This window comes from Copadichromis virginalis, linkage group LG11, assembly GCF_057382275.1.
Source record: "Copadichromis virginalis isolate Kocher_CV1m ecotype Utaka linkage group LG11, C_Virginalis_male_GT1.1, whole genome shotgun sequence".
Taxonomy (NCBI): Eukaryota; Metazoa; Chordata; class Actinopteri; order Cichliformes; family Cichlidae; genus Copadichromis; species Copadichromis virginalis.
In genome coordinates, this window is record NC_140628.1 from 13332467 (window position 1) to 13356149 (window position 23683).

The window sequence follows — 23683 nt, forward strand, 5'->3', positions numbered from 1 at the left end:
TGTATGTAATGTTTAAACTGTGTTTATTTATCTATGTTAATCTAACCTACTATGTATTTAATTTAGTTTTTGGTAATATGGTGCTTTTATTAGTGACATTGTCTGTCCCCTACCTTTTCCTGAAGGCTCTCCTGTGCTCCAACCAACACAGACACAAAGCTTTCCAATGAAGATATGAAGTCCTGTTTGACGACCAGGGTCTGAGGACTTGTCCCGTCTCCCCAGCCGTGGTTCATCTTCCTCAGTGTGGGAATGAAGATCTCAGAAAGCAGCTGCTCCACACTTTTTAAAAGACCACCTTCCGTTGTATCCAACATATTGAAATTCACATCCTAGAAAATAGTAAAAAAAAGATAATAAAAATCTTAGCATTCATATATTAAACATGCCTCAAAAGAGACCGTCCTAGCTTACTAGCTGGCAAAGAAAACCTTTTGGCTTTTGGCAGAAGTCTCCCTGGGTTACTGTAGTGTAGACACTATAATGGACCAACTATGCATGTGTCCTTCAAGTGAGTCTGGGAAGCTATTAAAAATCTGCTGTAATACTTTGAAAAAGCATTAAAAAAGTTACTATACTGCTAGCAAAAAGGACATAATGTTTTCCAATCATAGTTATAATATTACATTTGTTAGATTAGATTTCATTAGTTTGTGTGGTTGTACTGTATCACATCTGATAAGAGAGAACCAGCACATATGTGACTAAATTAAAAATATACGACTCCCTTTTAAATGATTGTCAGATGTTATTGTGGTTTTCTAAGGGTTTAATCACGGAACCATCCATGGGTCCCAAAGGCCTACTTATAATTTTTTGAACCAAGTGTTGTAAACTTCATGATATAAATTCCAATAATATTTATAAATCGGCTATAACTTTAACATAACCGTTTGGGTCATGCTGACGGACTGGTTTTCAAATGAATTAAAAAATATGATTATTAAACATTGTTAATAATAATCATTAATCATTTATTACTGTACTATACTACTTTAACCCTTCAAAGGTGTGGCACAGTCATCTAGAGAATACAATGTATCCACTAACCCCGTGGCTGCTAGTTAACTGACTTGATTTTAATTAACTAGCAACTCACCAGTCCTCATGAACAATTTGCCAGCAACACATAATTGTGAATCTTTGGTGAACAGCTTCTCTCAGCCATGAGCTGGACACCTCCCTTTTAATAATAACTCCTCTAACTTCATCCACCCAAATGTCAAGTAACACCCGAACACCTGATGTGCCCTTGAATTTTTTTGAAGCGACTAATTAGGAAATTTAGCAAGAGAAGTGCACACAAGTGCTTTCTCTCATTCTCATTACATGAATACACAGACACACACATACACACAGAATCCTGTTTTCCTCTGTCTCCAGCCGAGGGTGTTTTGTAGCAAACAGGACCTGTTATCAGTGGTGGTGATTAACTTTGCTGCAGATAGCAGGTGTTCAGTAGGAATCAATAGCCAGAACCAGCTGTGCTATCACAGCGCCATTACTGAGCTCCCCCAGTGCCTCACTACCTCTGGGTGTAAGAAGCTTTTTTTAGTTAATTGGATATCATGCATGATAAGAACAAGTAAAATAAAAAAAAATCGGAACATTTGTCTCGTGACACTCAGTGCCTATTATTAATTACAGTGGGGCAAAAAAGTATTTAGTCAGCCACCGATTGTGCAAGTTCCCCCACCTAAAATGATGACAGAGGTCAGTAATTTGCACCAGAGGTACACTTCAACTGTGAGAGACAGAATGTGAAAAAAAAAATCCATGAATCCACATGGTAGGATTTGTAAAGAATTTATTCGTAAATCAGGGTGGAAAATAAGTATTTGGTCAATAACAAAAATACAACTCAATACTTTGTAACATAACCTTTGTTGGCAATAACAGAGGTCAAACGTTTACTATAGGTCTTTACCAGGTTTGCACACACAGTAGCTGGTATTTTGGCCCATTCCTCCATGCAGATCTTCTCGAGAGCAGTGATGTTTTGGGGCTGTCGCCGAGCAACACGGACTTTCAACTCCCGCCACAGATTTTCTATGGGGTTGAGGTCTGGAGACTGGCTAGGCCACTCCAGGACTTTCAAATGCTTCTTACGGAGCCACTCCTTTGTTGCCCGGGCGGTGTGTTTTGGATCATTGTCATGTTGGAAGACCCAGCCTCGTTTCATCTTCAAAGTTCTCACTGATGGAAGGAGGTTTTGACTCAAAATCTCACGATACATGGCCCCATTCATTCTGTCCTTAACACGGATCAGTCGTCCTGTCCCCTTGGCAGAAAAACAGCCCCATAGCATGATGTTTCCACCCCCATGCTTCACAGTAGGTATGGTGTTCTTGGGATGCAACTCAGTATTCTTCTTCCTCCAAACACGACGAGTTGAGTTTATACCAAAAAGTTCTACTTTGGTTTCATCTGACCACATGACATTCTCCCAATCCTCTGCTGTATCATCCATGTGCTCTCTGGCAAACTTCAGACGGGCCTGGACATGCACTGGCTTCAGCAGCGGAACACGTCTGGCACTGCGGGATTTGATTCCCTGCCGTTGTAGTGTGTTACTGATGGTGACCTTTGTTACTTTGGTCCCAGCTCTCTGCAGGTCATTCACCAGGTCCCCCCGTGTGGTTCTGGGATCTTTGCTCACCGTTCTCATGATCATTTTGACCCCACGGGATGAGATCTTGCGTGGAGCCCCAGATCGAGGGAGATTATCAGTGGTCTTGTATGTCTTCCATTTTCTGATGATTGCTCCCACAGTTGATTTGTTCACACCAAGCTGCTTGCCTATTGTAGATTCACTCTTCCCAGTCTGGTGCAGGTCTACAATACTTTTCCTGGTGTCCTTCGAAAGCTCTTTGGTCTTGGCCATGGCGGAGTTTGAAGTCTGACTGTTTGAGGCTGTGGACAGGTGTCTTTTATACAGATGATGAGTTCAAACAGGTGCCATTCATACAGGTAACGAGTGGGGGACAGAAAAGCTTCTTACAGAAGACGTTACAGGTCTGTGAGAGCCAGAGATTTTCCTTGTTTGAGGTGACCAAATACTTATTTTCCACCCTAATTTACGAATAAATTCTTTACAAATCCTACCATGTGGATTCATGGATTTTTTTTTCACATTCTGTCTCTCACAGTTGAAGTGTACCTCTGGTGCAAATTACTGACCTCTGTCATCATTTTAAGTGGGGGAACTTGCACAATCGGTGGCTGACTAAATACTTTTTTGCCCCACTGTACGTTTCACAAATTGATAAAAGTTGACTTCCCGTAGTGCTCACAACTACAACACAGTCATGGTTAAATTTGTGTTTCTCCACTTGCATGGTTTTAATTGACTTTAAATCCTTTAAATCCCTCCTCTTTCGCAAAGAAATGAATAACTTAGAAATCCCAAAACAATACAAACTGACTCACTCTGTGTATGTTCTCAGAGGTGACTGCCTTTGAAGTATTGGCTCTGGTGAAGAAGACACACACTCCGGTCAGTGCCACATCCCTCCCATCTGTTACAAACACTTTGGACTTCTTGCTGTGACCAGGCTGCTGGGCAACAGGCTGGGCGGGCATAGAGGCTGTAGCTGCTGGTGCTGGTGCTGCTCGCATAAAGGATTGGAAACAACAAAAGGTGTCATGGTAACCAACTTTGACTTCCTATTCTGATTTTAATATTGTGGCATTTACTTGAGAATGGATTACTTTTATGATCTCTATTAGTGACAGAGACAGTTTCATATGAGATAGACGTAGAGCTTCTGTACTGCAAAGTTACACAATATAACTTACAAACACTTTTTTAAAAGACTCTAGAGTTTCATGGTACCTGCTACAGTTGGTTCAGTGTCCTGATAGTAGAACATTAGGTGTGGAAGACCGTCAGCCATGAAAAATTGCTCCATGCGGTCAATCTGACAAAGATGAAAACAAAACCTCAGCACTGTTCAGTCCCATTGTAGATGCACCACATTTTTTTGCTTGCTTGTTTCTGTCTTTTAAGGCCTGTAAAGTTGTCCAATAAAACAATATAATCTGTTTGAACATTTATGTGCAAAGTACCTGATTCCCCTCCAATATGGCATCTTCCACATCTGCTTTCTCCAGCCCCAAGCATGAAGCCACAATACTGAGGATATAGTCATGTCTTCCATCCAGCTGAGCCCGCTTGGCTTCACGCTCCTCTTTCAACTTTTGCTTAAAAAAGTTCCAAAATTTTCAATTACTAAATACCAAGTTCAATTCAATAAAAAAATGTAACCTGTGTAATTTTTCAAAGATTTTGAATGGACAGTTCAGTCATCACATGACCATCTTTCAACTGACTGAAGCTTAGGCATTGTTTACAGGACCCAAAGAACACAACAATTTTTAAAGAAAGTTGGATACATTTCAGTTAACTGTGAATAATGCTGTTCTGCAGCATCCTAATCTGATGTTACTAAACACTTGAGCTTCATATATAAAAGATTCACTGCCACTCTTTTACTTTAGACTCTGCTGCTTGCGTGCAGTGGCTTGTGTTTAGGTCTGGGGAGCAAAATCAGCCACAATGGGTTTCCAGGTCGTGCTGCTTAGTAACACAGGAACAAGGTCAGCCAACAAACAGATTACATGAAACCTGGTGCTGTATGAAGCCGTTGCAGTAGGGTGTATCTAAAATCACTCATTTGCCTTTCATCTGTATAGAAACTGTTTTTTAACCAAACAGGAGATAATAGGAATATTTGTTCCTGGCTTGAAATATTTTTACATTGAAAAGCCCACTTCTAGCATCCTATTGTGAACAGCTATACCAAAATTACTCTTGAGAGCTTCTGCTTTTATACAGCAGTCTGTTTAGACAATGTGAAACAGTTGGATTAAACTTTAACACTGAGTATCGCATAATAAGTGATGTATTTTCTTTGTCTCGCCTCTCTTTTCCTTGTGTGCACATTCATGTGGTTGCCTTGTAGTAAACAGTGATTTTTAACTATATGCTGTCTTATTCTCAAATAACAGTTTCAAGAATACTGTAAATGTCTGCAGTGCTCAATGGTGTAAAGAAACCAATTGGCAACCCCGATGAGACTTTAGAGGTTGAGAACTGAGACTTAAATTAAAACAATGTGGAAAAAAATCAAATCCAAAAGACTGAATTGATATCAAGCAACAGCATTGAAAACAGGGATGAGGAATGTGGCTCTCAACGGTAGAGCTAAAGAAGGGATTAAAATGATTGAATACCAAAAAGGTGAAAGGGAAGAATATAAATTATATGATAGAGGAGTAAAGGAAAGAGAAGAAAAAATGGGATGAGGTGAAAAAAAGTTTTAGAGAAAAGAAATAGATTGAGGAAAGAATTTGTGTGTAACGGAGGACATAAATGCTTGGACATAAACAAAGGACAACTCTATATATACCAAAAATCATAGTGGTCAAGCTATGTTGTCTGTTAGGGCTAAGGGGAGTTGGACATATGAAGCCCAAGACTGTAGTGTAAAAAGAAAAAAAAGACTAAAAGAACTAAAATGCTGTCTAACTACAGCAGCTGCAAAATCTGCATAATTATTCACTTCACAGAAATCCTGGTAGAAATGTTAACAATTAGGATTTTCTTCCAAATCTTTCACTGGCACATTGCTTGCATTTCCTTGCTTAAAAGGTCACTTCAAAAGATAACAGTGTTTTTAGAAAGCACAACAAAACTCTGCACAGTTCAGATGGTTAACCCATGAGCACTTTTTGAATTATAGTATACAAGGCAAAAAACTGAGTTTGGGCAATTATAATGGGTTTTATAGTCAATATCTGCAGTGACCAGCACAATTACGTGAATTTTATTAACATATCAAAGTTTTTTTTAAGACTACCACTCGTTTTTTGTCCTCCACTTGTTCATTTTACTTATATTTTCTAAGGGCACAAAATAGCCAAAGTGAATGTGAAGTTATGTGAAGACACAACAGTGGCAAATCCCTTGAGTTAGGTATCTTTTTGGATGTTTTGATTATTCATAGGTCAGTGTTAAGTGGCTTTACATTCAAACACAATTAGCATTTCTTTGAAAATGGACGGGTACAAAGACTGCACTGAATGTAAATGAAAAAAACCTCAATCCAAAGAAAAACCTTTAAAGACCTTCAGAAAGCCTGGAGAACTACTAAACTCTAGATCCTTGAAAATCCTTGAAAAATGCAAGAATGTCTTGCTCCTTGGAAGCAAACTGGGTGGCTTAAGACAGTATGGACACTTATTATTAATGCAGTGTATGGCTATCCTGTCGTAAAGAATATATCACAAACAAAAGAACGAGCTATCGATCAGTGTTAATCAAGCGCACTCAGTCTTGATTCAAAAATATTAATTATATTTTCAATATGATCTTTTCTTGCTAGAAAAAATAAATGTAACACCCATCTGTTTAAAGCATTACAGAAACTCTCTGGACACACACACACACACACACACACACACACACATAAACACACACTAACATCATGGACTGACTGTAAAAAAAAAAAGGATACCAAGCCAACCGTTGCCAGGCGACCAGCCATTTCACACACCTTCTCTCTGCCCTTATTTCAAATTGGATGAACAGCCAAGTCTCAGTCTTCAGGGTAGACACAAACAATACAGGCACATTGCAGTGTGGCGCAGGTTATTCAAACAAGCAGACTAAGTCACCAGTGAATGCAATACGCAAACACAAAAAATACACTAGTCAACAAAAGCCGGCAAAACACAAAAACACAAATCCACATTTAGTTATTCCCATGACACAGACACAGAAGCCAGCGCTGAAAGACCCAAATAATAACAGATACAATGCTAATAGCTTTCAGAAGCAAACAAAGCCCCATCCTGAGATAAGCTATGGCGAGACAGAGAATCCCTATAATAAACAAACTGTGGCTTTTGGAATTAAAGAGAAAACACAAATGTGCACGGGGACAGTTTGGCATCTGATAAATTTCATCAATTTTAATCCGAATCAGCCAGGGAATAGAAAACAGCAGACACACGCTGTCAAAGTCAACTCAGTCCCTGTAGATAAAGCTTTGCCATTAGTTTTGCTCATTTCAAAGTCTAAAACGTTAGAGCCAATGGCTCGTGAAAATTATGTGAGAGCGAAAACCCTACAATAAAAACTATTCTCTTACCTGAATGACTTTGGAAACAATTTGTCTCCAGAGCTGTTTTCTATACACCTGCGACATGACAACTCCTCGTCTCTTCAAGCCAACCCGTGTATACCTTCTCTAAAACCTGCTATCACGTTCTCATCAGTATGTACACAGGGGAGACATATACTCTCACCCTCGAAGGCTTAGCACTATCAAGTTGTCAGTGGTGAGTGCTCAGCTAGCAGAGTTTGGGCTATACTTTCGTTGTGTACATGTATAATGGCCACTGCCATCAGAAGTGTATGACTTTCCACAGCTAGGTGATGTCAGGGTAGACATGATCCCTTAAGAACAGTAAAACGCCTGCTTTATTCTGACATTCTAGTTCAAGCAATATGTCAAAAATGTTAAGAGGCACTCGACTTAAAAGCACAGGCAATTTGAGAGCTTTATGAGATGGGGCTTCATACCCTCGCTTTTAGGCTGAAATCCCCATAGACGGAGTGATGCTCAGAAAGGAAAAACTCACAGCTCTGTCTGCACATGTGTAGTGTACGCTAATGAACTACCATAAAGGAATGCAAACACAGATGCACAAGTGTCAAACACTGAGGTAATCGCTGGCTCACAGGATTAGCAGCACACCAGAACAAAGCTGTCAGCATTCACTATAATGTAACAGTGCAAATAAGTGCTTGGCAGTGAATTCTGTGTTAAGCTCATGGACATTCTCACCAAATCGCATAGATGAAGCGGTAATTAAAGATTCTGAGCTCCAGATGAAATTTTGACAAAAAGTAGCAGTATAGATTACAGGGACAACTAATTCAGTGGATTTTAAAAGGTAAGTTTTTTTTTTTTTTACAGCAACAGTCACAAAAAGTCTTCAGTTTCCGTCCAGTTTGCCGCAGCAAACCTTTCTGCTTGCTTGGATGCAATTTTTGTACTAATTTCAAAAACAGATCAGCTTTGTTTGTCCAAATTTTATATGTTTTATTTGTATAATCAGCTACCTAACACCCAATCATGTTAAAAGTTAAAAATAAATAAATAAAAATATGTGATGTGGCATTATGATTTTGATCATTTCCACTTAGTGAACGCATTTTTTTTTTGTCTGTATATCTGCAGTGTCGTGTTAACGGCTTCTTTGGATGCTAACACGGGTGTTAAAATTGGGATTTATCATTGCAACATCATGACATTTTAAATAAATGTAATCTTGTGTCCAGCAGTTTGTGTTGTGTTTTTTCTGACACAGAATTACTTCTACACTTGTTTTATCATTTTATGACACATTTGCCAAACTTATTTTAGGCTTTCTGCCATATAAAACCAGGCCTTCCTGAACAGAAACCCACTAAAATGCCTTTAAAATTGCTTTCACAACTGCATGGTTTTGTGTCACTTAAGCTTTCCACCACATACACGCTCCAAACACATCAGCTGTTTACTAAATGCCGACACATTAATGATGAATTGCATTTGGCCAAAGTTGATAGTCAAGAAGCTCAAGTCATCTGTAACTTCAGAACTCTTGGGTCACCTTACCTTGTTTTGATAGTCTGGCTTGAAATGCAGCATAGTTGCTGTCGGCCTTTCACGCTGACACTTCTTTTCAAGTCATTCCACCCTCTTACTTGTCTGCTTTTTTCATGACATCAGAGAGTTAAAGCTTCCAACAAAGAAGACAAGACAGCGAACAAGTGGCTGCGCTACACTATGTGAGCAATCAGCCTTCCTGTTTGTCATGTGAGAAAGGTTGCTGCCCTGAAATTATCAGACTGTTTCTCCTAAAAGGGTACTGCTAACTAGATAATGCGGTGTTGGATGACCTCCTGTCAGCAGGGTAATTATCAAGGTCCAACTCTCACCTTACAAGTCTGTTACAACAATAGGATGAAAGATGGAGGGTGGTGGGTGGGGGGTGGAATGAAAAGGTTGCATAATACATCATTAGAGGGAGATAGTATCAGCTACAACCTTTTAAAAAAAATACAGAAACAAAAGTGAGTAAAAAATAAATGTTGCATCATTGTAGTACAAATGGCTCTATTAGAGAATGTGTTACGCTCCTCTTAAAGGAAAAAATGTGGCGAGTCATTCGATATAGCCAGTAGTGTAATTTAACAGGCAATGGCACCTTGCTTTGAAAGCAAGTGCTACAAAACACTAGAAATTAAATTAACATGGAAATTCAGTTTAAGCAAGAGTAAAACTTGATGCTTATAGGAAAGGAAGCCGATGCAAGGTCATCACCTGGATCAGCACTTTAACAGTATAGGATTGAACTCAATACCATGTCCGCTGTGTGAAGCAGTAAGCGTAACATGATTATCATTAAGTTGCCTAACAGATTTATTGGTTGACTCATTGTGCCTGATATGTGGCAGTGTGATGCTTAAAAAAATCTGCTATTCAATCAGTTGTTATGTTAGCAGATCCCTTGAACTCCATTGTCTAAGTCTGCTTGGAGCGGCACTGATCAGACAGTTATGAGGTGAGCAGGAATCCCCATGCTAGAGAGATTTCTTTTTAAAACATTTTCTTGTTCTTGCTTCTGAAATGTGAGATTGTGCTGCTTCTTTCCATGTCACTGCAAACTTAAATAGCTTTTGTGACATTTTACAATTCACTGAATAATCAGGAAAAACAATAGATTAGAACCTAATGAGATTAAGCATGCACTACCCCTGGGGTAATCCTAATTATTTACCTAGAGAGCACATATGCATGTGCACAAGTGCATACACAACCCCACCGTCGCCACCAATTAATATTCAGTATCGTTGCTTTTTACAGTCGCATCTTGCCGATGACAGGCACATCCCTCTCCATGAGGATTTGAATGTGAGTCAGATAGTGAAGAAATGGTTGCAAAGCTTTGCATTACAGAGTCGGTCGGTCATCAATTTTTCACTATTCCATGGCTGATTTTCTGTGTGGAACTGCCTGGTTGTGAGTGGCTATGAAACATGAGAGTGACTGTAAATTATAAATGAGGAGGTGGTGAGATCTGAAGACACAGACAGACAAGAGTTCACAGTTTTTCACAGCGACTGCTCACACTGACAGAAGCACAGACAGCTTAAGCAAATATGTTTAAGAAAGATGTGGCTCGTAAATGTCATGCCTAATATACTTTATTCTCCTTTCGTGGACCATGGTGTCTTCTTGCATTTGGTTCGCTGGGTCCAATGCCGAAAACTGACTCTAATGAACTGACATTGCTTCATCTGGCCTGTGTTTTCGCACAATGCAGGAATGCCTCAGCCAATTCTATTTCATTACGGTCAGTATCGTAGAAAAATAAGCAAGAAACTGGAGTATTTTGCATGAAGGCAGTGGGTCTGACACACAGACAGAGTGCAGGGGGCTTTAGTCTTATTGCTCATGTCTATTGCATACTAATTAAACATGTACTTGGTTTAAAGTGCCATATTTAGTGCTGCACTGCTATTGGGAGGCAAAGAAGCATAGCTATTTAACATTTCTAAAATGTGTGAAAGGCTTTGACTAAAGGCAGAGAACCAATTAACATGGAAAGGGGTTGTGTAGATTAAAGTTTAAAAGTTTATAAAACTAACTAATAAAATGAACTATTATAACTTCCATCCTGGCCTAATCTGACTTTCTTAGCACCTACAAGCAAAAGGAGATTTTTAAAAGTAATGTGTCACAGACCCCACAAAGACCAGTCACTGTAATAATGACAGAGTTCCACATGAATGACAGAAGCTGGATACTCACTGCTCATTTCAAGTTTACTGTTCAGCTGTCTTTGGGCAACATCATCCAGCCTCCTGCAGCAAAGCCAATAAGACAGCAACACCCCGCCATCTGGTGGGCTGGGGCTGACAATACAATCAACCACACATTACAGTAGGTTGTGCCACAGCTATCTTTGCCTGCTGTTAGGCCAGAGAATCTAATAGTGTAGTGAGTCTCCGAGCAATTTTCCGAAGGGCTTAGAGAGCTCCTGAGGTGAAAATGAAGTGCAAATTAATCCCATCATTGTCTTTTTTTCTCCCCTCTCTCACAAGAGAACGACATTTCTGGTGTTACACTCTTGCAGCTCATTATCTTGCTGGGTTAGCTACATCTTCCTGTGCTCAATTACTGCAGTATTATATCAACGCTCACTTTTCAATTAATTACAGAATAAAATTGAAAAATAATCATATATTGAAAATATGGTAATGAAATCCCATTAGATAATCTCTTGCACTGACAGATTTCCCTTTAGGGCAAAGTTAAAGTGTTGCTGGGTACTGAAATGAAATTTAAAAATCTCTTTGATTCGTGACAATATCGGATATTTTGCAATATATAGCAACTACACAAGATGTAAAATAAATAAAATGCATATCTGCATATGCATAATACAAAACAAAACAGGTTACCAAAAGTGGAAAGGAAAAATTGGTGTCCTGATTCTAGGATACAAGCTGCATGAAGGCAAAATCGTCTTACTTACCGGAGTAAGAATCCAGAGATAGTGAAGACATAATTTACAAAACAAAAAGTCTAAAGAATCAACAACATATATTTTATAGTTTAAAAAAAATAAACTATTGTTTTTGTATAATTTACCTGTTTATAATACAATTAATTGTGCAACACGCAAACCAAAAAATAAACCCACACATATAAATAACAATGGTGGCTTTAAGAAACACAGAACATTAAGGGCAACTAGTAGACTTAGCTCACAGAACTATAAATAAATACAAAAGAAAAAGTGTTGTAGACACTTTTGAGAGCATTTGGGATCAAACCTGCATTTCCTTGAGTGACTCCACAGCCACGGAAGACTGGGTGGGTCTGTTCCTGTAGCTCACTTTAGCGATCCTGGCGCTGAAGGACATGGCTCCAGCATTCCTTCACGGACAGGCCTCCTCAGTAACTGCGTTTTATATCAAAAGCTTCATTTGGACCAAAGCAAAGGCGTTTTACTCCATTATGTTTTGGTGTATCATTTCTAGTGATTTAGTTGACGCTCTCACTTTCCAGGAAGGCCCCTCGTGTTGTTACTGGTTTCCAAGGTAACGAGGTATTTGTAAAAGGGGGCAAAGGGAGAGAGGGCTGGTCTTTAAAAAAATGTGGGCCACTTATTGGCTATTTTGTTGCAGGTGTTTCACATTACAGCCAGCAGTGGATCAAAGGGGCCATGGAATTATCTAGTGGACTTCCTGTCACGGGGTAACCACACAGATATAAACATGCATTACATGAGCCAAAGTAGAGGGCCACCTACAAACTGATAGGAACTGCCTCCTCTGGTATTAACATAAAACTGTTTGGAAATCTGCAGTTACTGAGTCAGCAGTGTGGGACACTTTTACGCACAAAACATTGAAGATTTAATAGCAGATTTTAAAATGAAAGAGAAAATCTTCTCATGTATAATGCTGTGTTATTGCTGATAAGCAGGTTGATCTGAAGTGCCCCTCTTATAAATTCAGCAGGCTGATTCATGCATTCCAGTGATTGAGAAGCAGTTGTCCAATGCATGGGCTGCTGTGCGTTTGGATCTCAGGTCATTTTTTTTATGTAGCATTACCACCTGCTGTTCAATCCAGTGAACAGCAACGTGAGGTTGAAAACTCTCCCTCTTTCACTAATAAGCATTATGCGTTCACTGGCCTATGTGCTTTTAATTTTTTTAATGACATGATCGAAAATCATTCCCAGTCTGACCATGTAGTCTTCAGACTATGGCAAACCAACACAACAATACAGATGATTTAAGATGCCAGATTTAAATAGTTTCCTCCATTCAACACTATTTACCCAACTGTGCCACTTAACATCGGTATTTAATATGGAATAATTACAAAATGCAACAGCAGAAAATCTGATCAGTTTAAACAAACAATTACTAAATATTTCCATACAGTAGGTTCCTAAGAAAATGTCTGTTTTGATGACTGTTTTTTTTTTCCTTCCTTCCAGCGTGTTGCCCCTCTTTTATCCACATTTGCAAATCTCTGAAGAGGAGGGGAGACAGTCCTCTTTCATTTACTGAGATCAACAGCAGGCTTTTTGGAGTTTAAGAGTAAGTTGTTCTACAGTTTCATGGGCTCCTGAAAAATGAAAGTACTGAGCCATAGCACAATCCACTGCTGTGCAATGATATGCTTTAACTTTGCGATGCTCAAAGCCTTTAAAATCAAGTTAAAACTGAAAGTTATCTTCCAATTTACTCACAGCATAAATACTTCAGCGTGGGTTTGAGCTGTCTTTCGAGGAAGCATCATGCCAAAAACAAAAGAAATCAGTTTAGACTTGAGGAAAAGAATTGCTTATGCTCACAAAGCAGGAGTTGGATGTACAAAGTTATCACAGGATTTCCAAATGTCAAGAACTGGAGTGGGAAGTATCATCAAGAAATTTAAAGAGGGCCCCACAGTACAGAACAAGCCTGGCAGAGGCAAGAAGTAAAAGATTTCCAAGACTCCGTGAAGAAAACTAATGAGAAATATGTCTAAGGCGTCTAAATGTCTCTAATGAGAATAACTGCAAAGACACCAGTCAATGACTTAGTCACATCCGGAATTTTAGTCTCAGAGAAGAAAACCACTGCACAGGAATTGACTGTGAGATTGCAGACCAAGAAAATCTCCACTTCTGCAGACATCTTTAAGCCAGACTGATGTGTGCTAAGGACAAACTGGAGAAAGAGTATGCATACTGGAATTCTGTCCTTTGGTCAGATGAGACCAAACTAGAGCTCTTTGGCTTATGATGCTGCATATGTTTGGTGAAAGAAGGGAGAGAACACCGCCCCCACTGTAAAACACAGTGGTGGGAGTATTTACCTTACATATTAAGTGTCCTGAGGTGACTGTTGTTGTGATGTGGTCCAGTATAAATAAAACTGAATTGAATTGTGGGGATGCTTCAGTGCACCAGGAACTGGAAATCTCATTAAAAGTGGAAGAAACCATGAAGAAAGAAGGACAGCTGGAAAGAAAACTTCAAGCAGTCATCAACAAAGCTCAGTCTGGGTCTTCCCTTTGTCTTCCAACACGAAAACGATTTAAAACATAATTCGATCCTGGTGAAGAACTTACCTCCAAAGCGACCAAAGTGAACGTTACTGACTAGTCTACACCAAGCCCTGGTTTTGATCCCATTAAAATGGGTGGGGTGAACTGAAAACCAAGGTCCATGTTGGAAGAACATCACATCTGGAAAAGCTTTAGAGATTTGCCAAAGAAGAATGGGCCAGCATTGCTCGGGACACGTGTGTGAGATAACGACACCAAAAAACTGCAGGCTTTTATCCAGAATGCACAATTTTCTATTAGCATCAGGAGAATTAATAATTTTGACTGTGGTAGCTTTTGTTTTTTTGTGAAATAATTTAGTTTCTTTGTTTCTTTCTTTATTTTATCCTCATTTGTAGATGATCAGACATGTGTTTGACACTAAACAGGCTCCAGTAAAATCTGATGCTCTGAATCCTTTTCATTCCTCTTTTGTTTAGTGAGACGTACTTTTGAGGTTGAAATAGAAACACTTTAATATCATGCCCCCTTTGCAGTGTCATCTGTACTTTTTCAGGATTTACTGCTAAGAACCAGTGTGTGTGTGTGTGTGTGTGTGTTTGTGTGTGTGCATGCGTGCCTGTATATTTGAGTGCCTGCCTCTTTTTACTGTCCCTCCAAAGTGTTGATTTGTCAACTTTCCTCACTTTTGTAACTGATCTTATGGATTTCCCACCCATTAAATCAATGACTGCTCTCTCCATTACTTCAAGGGATGTTGAGCCCCAGGCTGTCTTCCTTTTGTAGTTTCTTGTCCTGATAGCTTTTCTGCAATGTCTAACATGTTAAACCATCAAAGACTACAAGTAGAAATATATATATATGATTATAATCTGCTGTAAAGCATCTTCTGGTTCCCATCGCAGAATGATTTGGTGTATTTGCTCAGTACCCTAGTCAGGTCTTCGCTAGTATAAAATGTATACACGTCTGAATATTTAAATAATAAATGATGCACTGATGTGTCAAAGTGCTGTGAAGTAATCATTCATAATAGAACCATTCTTAATCATTTTCAGCAGAGGTGTGATGATTCTAATCATACATCTTTTACTTCCAGATGAAAATGTCATGATTTCTAAAGCCATCTATGATGCAGCATGAAATTTCTGACAGCATGTTAACCTGCAAGGTAAATGCAGTGCAATCAAAGATAAGATAAGATAAGATAAGATAAGATAACCTTTATTAGTCCCACATGTGGGAAATTTGTGGGATAAAAGGGAGGGATGAACAGCTGCAGAAAGACAAGGTTTTCTTTCCACTTGATCAAAAACAAAGGTCAGCAGTTTCTTTCCTGTACTGTGCTTACGACTCTTATTTTGTAGTCTTTATTATCAAAACTGAAAGATACTGTAGCAGTGATGCATGGATGATCATAAAAATATACTTGGTCTTATGCACTACAACTTTAATGTAACTGACACTGTTCACATCTCCAGTGTTTTAAGAACTTTAATCTCTCTATAATGCCAGACATGTTAAAACCAATCATCAATTGGGAGTGATCACTCCATGAAACAGGTTATTGTGTATCTTGTCATACCTGAGCCTTTTCTTTCCGTTTGCCTTCCTTAAGCATGGTTTCTTTGACAGCCATCCTTCCACTGAAAACATTTCTGATGAGGCTTCTGTGAACAGTAGATGGATCAACTTTGCTGGACACAAGATTGGATCATCCCTTGAGTTAGCTGCCTTGTTATGCTTGAGTAATTTATAGGTCAGTGTTACAGTTTTTCTCAGTCGCTTTGGTGCGTTTCTCAGATCAGAATTGAAATTCTCATAACTATTAGTTCAACCTCCGCAACACTCAGTCATTTGTGCACATCATAGTAGCAATTTCTCCTCTCTCTGAACAAACTGCAAATGATTTTGGACATGAATCAGTTGCTTCCATACATTTCCCTGCTGCTTTCTGACATTTCCATTTGCTTATGTCATGTCAGTCAAAAGTAATCATACCTATGGATGCTGAATAGTCATTCCCAATAAAACTAATAGTCATACATCCATTGCTTGAGTCATCACACACAAAATTGTTGAACTAGTTATCACATGCCAAATATTGGCCATCTGTCAAGCAAATCCTATACCTTTCTGTATCATTGTTCCTGGAAATGTCTCCGAAATTGAACAATTGATCTCGGGTGAATTACAGCTGTCACTCATGAGGAGGCATGTGAAAGTTTAGTTGTAACCAATGACAAACAACTTGTTCACTGTCAATTATGGATGAATCCTGTGAATCCCCAATTGGCAAGCATATATAAACTGCGCAGGAGCTAGTGTGTACCATTTCTACACTTCTGTGACACAAAATGGAAGGTCAGCACCGTGGAAGAGGGGTGAGGATGCGGGGAGGAAGGGGAAGGGGAAGAGGGAGAAGAGGCAGATATAGGCGGATTCCTAATGAAATAAGGGCTACAATTGTGGACCATGTTGTCAATCACGGCCTCACCATGGAGGAGGCTGGTCGAAGGGTGCAACCCAATATTGGAAGAACTACTGTCAGTTCAATCATTCAAACATTCCTTAGGGAAAACAGGTATGCAAACAGTAATACACTGTACTGTACTGTGCCATCTCAGACACATCACATGTTACTGTACTGTATTTGCAATTTCACAAAACGTTCACTCTGCACCACATAGGATTGTAAGACAACCTCGCGGAGGCGGGAGAGGGCCCCTTTTTACCCCACAGCAAGAAGAAGCCATTTGTGCAATGGTCATTGCAAACAATGCAATAAAGCTGAGAGAAATACAAAGCGCTGTCATAGAGAATTACACGGTATTTGGCAATATTGAATCTGTTTCAATTTCAACAATTGACAGAGTACTCAAGAAAAATGAAATCCACATGAAGCAATTGTATAAAGTGCCATTTGAACGAAACAGTGACAGGGTGAAGGAGATCCGTCACCAGTATGTGCAGGTAAAGCTGGTCTTCTATGTTCTGCACTGCAAACTGTTTTACAGTACTTCGTAGTTTCATGCAGTACACTTGCAATTCCACAGCACATACTCTACAATGTGTTTTACTAAATGCATGCATTACTGTTCGTTACTGTACACAGGCATATTGTGACATTGCATTTCTGTCTCTCTCTAAAGCGTGTACTGGAGCTGGAAGCCAGGGAAACACTGCACACATTCATATATGTTGATGAGGCAGGTTTCAATCTGGCCAAAGGCAGAAGGCGTGGAAGAAATCGCATTGGACAGAGGGCAACCACTGAAGTCCCTGGTCAGCGCGGAGGGAATATTACCATGTGTGCAGCCATCTCAGACAACGGCGTCCTCACCCATATCCCCCTTCTTGGTCCATACAATACCCAACATCTCCTGACATTTTTAGACACTCTTTACAGGGACCTAGTCCCTGAGAATGAGAGAGGTGGAGGCCAACTCAGCAAGTATGTTGTTGTCTGGGATAATGTCCGTTTTCACCACTCCCATCAGGTCAGAGAGTGGTTTGCAGCACATGACAGAATTCTGGTTGAATATCTCCCTCCATATTCCCCATTCCTTAATCCAATAGAGGAGTTTTTCTCTGCCTGGAGGTTGAAAGTTTATGACCGGCATCCACATGAGCAAATGGCCCTGCTAGCAGCCATGGATGCAGCATGTGACGACATCACAGCAGGGTCCTGCAGAGGATGGATTCGCCACTCCAGGAGATACTTTCCTCGCTGCATTGCGAGGGATAACATCTGTTGTGATGTAGATGAAAATATGTGGCCAGACAGACAGGAACGTCTGGATGTGCCAGAATGATTTACTGTACTGTTACATGTGCTGTTTATTGTTCACATTAGTGCACAGCTCTACCAAATGGGTGATTTTATGTTTACATGTATTCTACAGTGCACAAGTGACTGTAGCATATTTTTCTTTTGCACAATTCTGTAGGATTACAAACACTTCTACACAATGGAAATGTGAAACGTACGTATTCAGTGTCTCAGTTACTCCCAAGACTCCCATAACATCTACAGTGACTTTACTGCACATTTCAGATGGCTGTACAGGTAGGCCATAGTGCTGTCGTCAGCATTTTCAGGTGTCACCAATTGTTTTTGCAATGGGAAACACTGAAATTATAAACTGTCATAGTGGAAACATGACAATGCCATTTGACTATCTTGTTCATAAAGATGGTGTCAAGACTTTTCATTTTGATGGCACTGACAGTTTCATTGACATGGATACTTGCTTTTGAGGTGTGGATAATCAATTCTGTGCATGTGACGTGCTTTTGCAGGCTATCCACTAGGTTTTGCAGTTTGCACTAATTGTTTTGGGAAATGCACTAACTGCTGTGCAAATGTTAGTGGTGTTCTGAGGAACGCACCAAAGTGACTGAGAAAAACTGTAAAAATGGCTCCTAATCTTGGTCTTCTTTCTTGAGTTTCTGCTGCCTGAGATATTCACTGAGCGTGTCGTGGCCATCTTCCTGACGTACTCGTGAATGTTCGTTGTCTCATCCAGGACTGTGGTACTGTGTGTTGTACTCATATCCCCATCGAGAACCTGAACCTGGGACGCTTTGGTTTCAGAACTGAAGAAGCCTCTTGGATGAGAGGTGCAATGTCACTTTCTTTCCAAGGTCTTTGACCTGGATGACTGAGAACCTTGACAGACAACATACAGGAACTTGCACCAAGATGTAAGTGATCTGGATGAGTACCAAGACCAGCAAGTCTAGCATAGAAATTAGTGTAATCTTTGCTCCATTTCTGGCCTCCAGAGAAGGACTTACACTTGTAGATCAACTTTTTTATTGTAATGTGTGATATTTTTTAATGTCATTGTCTGTAGGCTCTCCAGTTGTGCACAAAAGGTGGAAGGATGTGCTTGTTGTTCTGCCTTTTCCGGTGTGTACGGTGTGTGCCAAGTAACATACTCCAGGGATTCACTCTCCCACAGATTGACACTGGTCTGCAGTGTAAGCAGAGAGAAGAAATCAATAATATACTCTTGGTATAGGTCAATGTCCTAGACATGACCGCACAGTACAATATTTGCATTCCTTGAGTATAGATAGATAGATAGATAGATAGATAGATAGATAGATAGATAGATAGATAGATAGATAGATAGATAGATAGATAGATAGATAGATAGATAGATAGATAGATAGATAGATAGATAGATTATACAAACTCTGTATCATTTAGTATTGCCATGTATAGTTGCACACGACTCAATAAATTTCTGCACCTATTTTCTATCTTTCGAGGAAAATGTAAAGAAATGAGTGGTGGCTCAACACATTTGCACTGTACTGAATTTAACTATATAGTCTCTTAGCTTTCAGCTACTTGAACCATTTCTTAATTTGTTGACCTTATACTGTTTATTCTCAACTGTTGTATTCAGTTAAACATTTATCAGTTATGGTTAATTTCACAACTTTCATCTCTCCCACCTTCTCCAACCATTCTCTGGCCTACTATCACAGATAACTTGCTACATGGGTGGTTCTTCAGCTAATAGGCCACCTTGACCTTGCAGGCTATAAAAGTTACCCCAGATGACCTGCCTGATGTATAAGATTCTTGTTATCGACTTCAAGTCATTTGATGACACACTTACTACTAGTTAATTCACTACTTTGAGCTTCTATTCAATTTTAAATGTTTAGGAAGCCGTTTTTAATGCTATTACCTTCCATACCTTTTTATTTCTACTTAACTAGATTTTCTTTCCTTCCTTTCTTTTTATTTATATGTCCAAGTAGGTGACCTAATTGTTCTACTGAAAGTGTAAAAGCACCCCGTTTAGTTCCTGGACTCCTGGGTGAGAGTCACTGGCTTAGTCAATATGCTTACTTTTACAAACAGCGCCAACTGCTGGAGGTAATAAAGTCAATTTCTATTCGCAAACATCACCGTGCAGCGCTGCTGACCTCCCGAGGCAATATGTGACGACAACCCCTAGATGGCAGCAGCGTCCTGTTCCTCCAGGACTGAGCTGCAGCTGTCCTGTTGAACTGGGTTAGATTTGTGGGGCAAATGACCTCATGCCGTAGCATCCTCTTCATCACAGAGGAGATGAAGAGAGGATGATGATGTCATTCTCTGCCACGGTCGTTTTCACCCTGTTATAACTAAAAGCGTGGGTGGATTGGCATCACTGAGAGAAGACACGCGACACCTCGCAGCAGCTAAAAGCAAACCGGGAACTAAATGATGCAACACCAGAACTCAGTGACCCTCGTGGACATGTGAAATCGTGTTTTCCTTCGTAAGAATTTCGTTAGAAAGGCCTGGACTATATGAGAAAGTAAGATATGTGAATACAACTTCACTGTGCCGACATGGACATCTGTGCCTCTCCATATCACATCTGATGTAATATCTGAGCTTGAAGCAATTAAAGCATAAATTTCTATGGTATGACTCCCACGCAACCCGCATCAGCACCGCATTAAGTGACGCCTGGGACTGCTGATGTGCTGTGGCGCACACTAAATTTGGGTGGCGCACACTGCACCAAAACCCCCCGAAACGGAATCCCAGGATATCCCACCCCCACCCACCCCTCGAATCGGAATAGCCCTCGTTCCTCAGTCCTCCTATTCCCCTCCTCTTTTACCTCCGCCTTCTCTCATTATCACCCCCTTCCTCCTCCTCCTCCTCCCCGGCTGTCGGCCTCACGTCCCCAACTCGGGAGCGCCGCCGATCGGTCGCCAGGATTTTCCCTTCTCGGCCAAAATGGAGGAGAAGGTCTCTCGCTTAATGAAGAGAGCACCGACTATATGAGCGGATCTGCTTCAATGATCGGCATCAGGACCCGCTTTTGCTGATATAATAGTTCTTGCAGCAACCTAACACTTTGAGGATATCTATCGCTATTTCCGCACAAGCGAGCGCAGCCATGAGCGCAGGAGAGGGGCTAGATGAGGCTGGGAAGGACGCGGCAGACATAGCGGCGTTTTTCAAATCCGGTAAGTCAGAGAAGGGGCGAGTCTCCCTCTAGGAGACCCTGAGCTATCGGCGTGTTCACTGGTGGTCTGCCACATTGTTGCCAAATATGACAAAAAGCAGTGATGGGCGAGATGCAGAGTGCGCGTCGGACGTGCTGGAGAGATGCTCACAGTTTTGTAGTTATTTACCACATTGTAGTCAACCACTCAGTTGTCATGTCGCACCTTTTTTAATGACAACCACCAATCATACCTCCTGAAATATGGGATTTGATTATTATGCAGTGACCCCATTTTGGGTTGGACCAAGCAGCCTAGGCTACAACAAGGTGTGGATGTGATAGAACTAGACCGTGGTCTCCTCGGGCTGAAGGAGTGTTTTGATGCTATACACACACTATCCATCACAAACCCCACCAGATGTGACTCGATCCTTTTGTAAAATGTATTTTCCATGTCTTCAAATAGAGAGAAACACGGGAAGCCAGTAGATGGGGATCTTAGCGAACCTCTCTCATCATCTTATGCACTCATAGGCTAGGCCATAGATGCATGTATGGGCAATAGGTTGCACTCTACAGCGTAGAGCCTCCCTGATATGATGGCATCATCACAACAAACAAGGATTGGCCTGCCAGCCTTATCCCTCACCATGGAAATAATGTAAACACTATTTATAGGTCCTAGAGGGCTTTAAGCCTCCTTGATATCAGCCATGCATTAAGATTTAGGTGTCTGTGGCAAACATTTTTTTTAATCCGTTTTTGATCTGTCATTTCAGATAACTAGAGTGTCCTTACTCCAGTGATAATAATTCCTTATGTGTTCCACTCTATAGGAAGATCTGTTTTAATCTGTATCTTAAACAGACTTAACACATTCATGATTAAATGTTTTCTTTTTATCCTATTCAGCCTTTATAGCATACCTCTTTAATCGAATCTGACAATCATTAGGCTGACAGTCCAGTATTGGGAGCACCTCTGATACACAACAGCACAAGCAGCTGTCTCTCTCTCTCAGCTGTTTCTCTCTCTGACACCTGGTGCCTTGGGGTCTGCTGTCCACCACATCCACTTGTAGGAACACACACGCTCACACACACTTACACCACTTAAGTGAAAATTATTTGATAAAATGCAGCAGCCTTGCGCTTGCACGTGCGCACTTTTTAAACAGCCGATATAAACCCCATACCTTCTCCTGGATATTGCCTTCCCTGCCAGTCAGACAGTAAGGAATGTTGTCAAAATGGATTGTATTCAAATCCGTTGTTACGGTTGGTTGGATGCCTGCCAATGTATTTTCCTATAGCTGTGTTGTATCAGGCTGGAAAGTTGGCTCAGAGTGAAGTTGGGCTGCTTGGTTGTTTATATAGCAGCAAATGCAGTTCATACAGTATTCATGATGGAGACAGAAATAGGTTATGCCCTCAAGAAACTTTTACGAGAGCCTATTATGAAGAGAAAGTATGGAAAAAGAAGGTTCTGGGAAAACAACAAAATGCATTGTGAATACTGTCGGACAGTTCAAAGGTGAAAGTTACGCTTTTCTTTGCTTTTTGAGACTTTGAAAAATATGCCCAAAAGCACAAAATCATGTGCACTCAAATACATTAATAACCTGAAATCAATCTGACATTGAAAGTGATATATTTTTACCATTTAGCAGTTTCCTCCTTTCAACACTCTTATATTAATTTCTATGTACATCTCCTTAAAGCTGATTGATTCATTCATCAATTTCCCTGACCTTTCTTTTTATGTTCTATTTCTATACCTTTTTACTCTCAGCCCAATGCAAACATGTCAATTAATTAATTTGTTCCTGCATGCATAGCTTGAATCCATGCCAGCCCGTTCCATGTTGAAATATTGCCAAACAGCTGCCCATCCTAGTTGATTCTGAATACCTATTTTGGGAATTTGTGTGTGTGAGTGTGTGTCAGTGGGTGCACTGTGGTGCCCTAGTTAGTCAGTGAAGGAAAACAAAAGGTAGCAGATTCTTTTACTGAACCAACACTAAAGTGATCGATGGGCTACCTGAACAGCTTGGTCACTGACTAAGAGTCTGACTTAGAGAAAGACTAACGTCTTTACGATCTGGATAACTATTTAAGCTTGTACATTATGTATAAAGCTGGTGGACTATTTGGATTGAAAGTGATTTGAGTTTCATCAACACATTTACATCCACATCCAGCCCTGGTGTTTAATTCGCCTCACCTGAACGGATAATATTCTCACTGGTCCTCGAAAATACTCAGTGTTCATCTCCGCGTGATTATTTTCAGTGAGCAGATGGTGCTCCATCTCTGAGTCCCACACTGTTGCTGTGGATCACAGCTCAGCCGCTGAGTCACTCTCCGAGGTTTCTTGTGCCATGACTTAGACTCTAATCTCGAAAATGTTGCAACTGGTCAAAGATGAGACATATTCAGCTGCTCAGCTGTTCGAGCATCCGTCAAGATTTTCACCTAACTGCAGCGAAAACCTCATAAGGCATGGCAGTACAATAACACTCCTCATAGTTATATTTAGTTGTTCCCTATCCTTTATATAAATAGCACAATCAGTTGACTAT

At 40.3% G+C, this 23683-nt stretch overlaps 2 protein-coding genes across 4 annotated transcripts in view; one reads left to right on the forward strand and one right to left on the reverse strand.

Annotated features, from left to right (window-relative positions):
* Nucleotides 1-3602, reverse strand: part of dnah5 (dynein, axonemal, heavy chain 5) — a 124636-nt gene extending 121034 nt beyond the window's left edge. The window contains exons 1-2 of the mRNA XM_085473199.1: nt 3430-3602; nt 114-332 (exon numbers count right to left, since the gene is read on the reverse strand). Coding sequence (XP_085329325.1) covers nt 114-332; nt 3430-3582 — 372 coding nt within the window. The 5' untranslated portion in view covers nt 3583-3602. The remainder of the gene's footprint in view (nt 1-113; nt 333-3429) is intronic.
* Nucleotides 3603-20834: 17232 nt separating this feature from the next.
* Nucleotides 20835-23683, forward strand: part of triob (trio Rho guanine nucleotide exchange factor b) — a 107035-nt gene continuing 104186 nt past the window's right edge. For all 3 annotated transcript variants that reach the window (XM_085473200.1, XM_085473203.1, XM_085473201.1), the window contains exon 1: nt 20835-21121. In XM_085473200.1, coding sequence (XP_085329326.1) covers nt 21052-21121 — 70 coding nt within the window. In that variant the 5' untranslated portion in view covers nt 20835-21051. The remainder of the gene's footprint in view (nt 21122-23683) is intronic.